The sequence below is a fragment of the Pyxicephalus adspersus genome, chromosome 4 (genome assembly GCF_032062135.1).
Source record: "Pyxicephalus adspersus chromosome 4, UCB_Pads_2.0, whole genome shotgun sequence".
In the NCBI taxonomy this organism is placed as follows: Eukaryota; Metazoa; Chordata; class Amphibia; order Anura; family Pyxicephalidae; genus Pyxicephalus; species Pyxicephalus adspersus.
This window is the reverse complement of record NC_092861.1, coordinates 146,210,915-146,213,193: the sequence shown is the minus strand read 5'-3', so window position 1 is coordinate 146,213,193 and position 2,279 is coordinate 146,210,915. Positions and strand designations below refer to the sequence as shown.

Here is a 2,279-nt window from a genome sequence, read left to right as displayed (position 1 = left end):
TAGTAATCTTCATTCTTCTATGCATGTGGAGCCCTGATAAAAATCCATGACTCTTGAATACAGGAAACATATTAAACCCCATAATGCAGTATTAAGTACCCAAATCTCCAGACCCATGCACAATAATGGAGAAGGCCAGAGAGCTTATAAAATCCTGTGCAGGTCTCTGCTTCCAGAAAGCTAGTAAAGGGATTTGGGGATATTCTGGTGGCAGATTTGGGTGGTATGGAGCATGAGAAAGTATATATCTTTACTTGGCAAAGCACAGATTTGTCATTCACACTCAGCTTTTGTTACTTCCTGTGACCAAGTTTGTAAAATTCTTACAGAAGTAGCTACTAGGTAAAGGGATCAGCAAGGTGTCCTAGGTCAGTTCCTATTATCGTAGACATGCACCCCCAGAACTACATCAACAATGGACAAGTTTGTGGGGGTCAAGGCAGCAAAGTTATTTTGCCTGAAAAGACATTGATATATGCACATGAAGAGAAAAGGATAGGTGGAAATATGTAGTTAACTCATTAACTTGAGTACTCAAGCAAGGCTAACAACACTGCTTAGAACTTACATGAAGCAGAGACAGTGTTGTCTACCTAAAGCAGCACACCGGATTTCTAGCTGCTACAACAGGAATTTTTTGATTCTTTCAAGTATTCTAAAGTAATAGAACATGGTGAAATTATATTAGCTTATTACACATGCAGGCCCTGCTTATCAGTCAGTTATGCTGAACAATGCGGGTATCCTACCATAACCCTATGTGAGTCTGTGGGCAGGGATAACAATAAAACGAGATAGTAATACTTACCCGTGCCTCTAATTTTGCTGTCTTAAGAATCCAACACTTCTGGGTTTGTCAGATGCCTGTGATCCCACATGGTACATGTGGTACAATGTGGTTCTATGTGTCGACAATGACATTGTTACATAGCATAGAACCGTCATCCATGTTCTTCCTCATATTGGTCAAGTCTCTGCTGATGTCTTGACCAGATAATACCCCAGTGCATACCTGGCACAGCAGTAGTTTACTCCCCTATAATCTTATACCTAAACCCATTCTCCCTAATGCTTCCTAATTGCTTCAAGCATTCATGTAATTCACCCAAGCAGGGCAAACGACAGTTTTCTGTCGCTCTTCCCTGAAGGTCGGACTTCTTACCTTACCTAAATTCTTTGACTTAATTCAGCCAGTGAAAAAAAAAAAATGCTCTTGAAGCTGACACTCAGCTAAGAGACACTCTCTGCTCCTATGTGACAGCACTGAACCAATTATGAAACATCAAGCATTGGAAAAAGGTAAATGCTCCAAGAAAGGAAGGTACTTTACTGTGCATGGGTAATGTGCACAACTATTGTAGTGAACAAGATGAAAAATTGATTTTTTACATTCAGCTATCTGCTCTCCCAAAAATAATCTACAAATGTAGCCATCAACAGATGTCTCCTCAAGAAATCTGTAGTTGAGGATGTTGGTGAGCACCACTGGTTAGCATTGAAGACTTTACCATGTTATGGAATTAAAAACAATACACCACAAAAGTCTAACATCATTCTTACCTTCTTCATCCATCACCTCTTCAGATGCAAGTATAGAATCATCACTCAGTAAGTACTTATGTTTAAGTTTATACAAGATTTTCTGGACATCGATTACCAAATCATCTTCATCCACCATTTTTTTCTCTCCTACCATTTCTTCACTGTTTGCTTCTTGAGATTTCAAAACACCCTTTACAAAGGTAAGAATGTTTGCCTCCAATTCCTCTACAATCTGATCGAGGGATCTGTCCATTTGATCCGAATCTACATTCTGAGCCAACTCGAAATCCATTTCCTGAAACATGGCTTCCAGTCTCAAAATTTTGTCGGGACCGAGATATTTCGTAAACTGTGCTAAACGTTCCTCATCCAGATACACCATTATAATGTTCAAGGCTTTAATGTTTTTGGCATCAGATGCCTCCTCTATTGTATCATACTTTGGAATGGAATCTTTAGCAAGTTCTTCTAATGGTCCTCTGGCTTTTTTGTCATTGTTTTGGTCAAAAATGTTTTTCTTTTCCTCTTCCCCAGCTGTTTCAGCGTTTCTTCCTACTTTAAAAGCTCCAGTCTCTTCGTTTTCTTCTACTTCTTGACTGTTCTCTAAAGTATCAGCATTATTATTTTTCTCGGTTAGATCTTCAGTCACTGGTTCTACATTTGCTTCATTGATTTCCTCCACTTTACTTTCTGGCTCATTCTCTTTATGTACTTGAAATGAGTTTTGAGTTTCTTGT

General features: G+C 38.9%; 1 protein-coding gene across 1 annotated transcript in view; it reads right to left on the bottom strand.

Annotated features, from left to right (window-relative positions):
* Nucleotides 1–2,279, bottom strand: part of MIA3 (MIA SH3 domain ER export factor 3) — a 68,990-nt gene that overhangs the window by 39,978 nt on the left and 26,733 nt on the right. Inside the window, exon 6 of the mRNA XM_072410296.1 lies at nt 1,561–2,253. Coding sequence (XP_072266397.1) covers nt 1,561–2,253 — 693 coding nt within the window. The remainder of the gene's footprint in view (nt 1–1,560; nt 2,254–2,279) is intronic.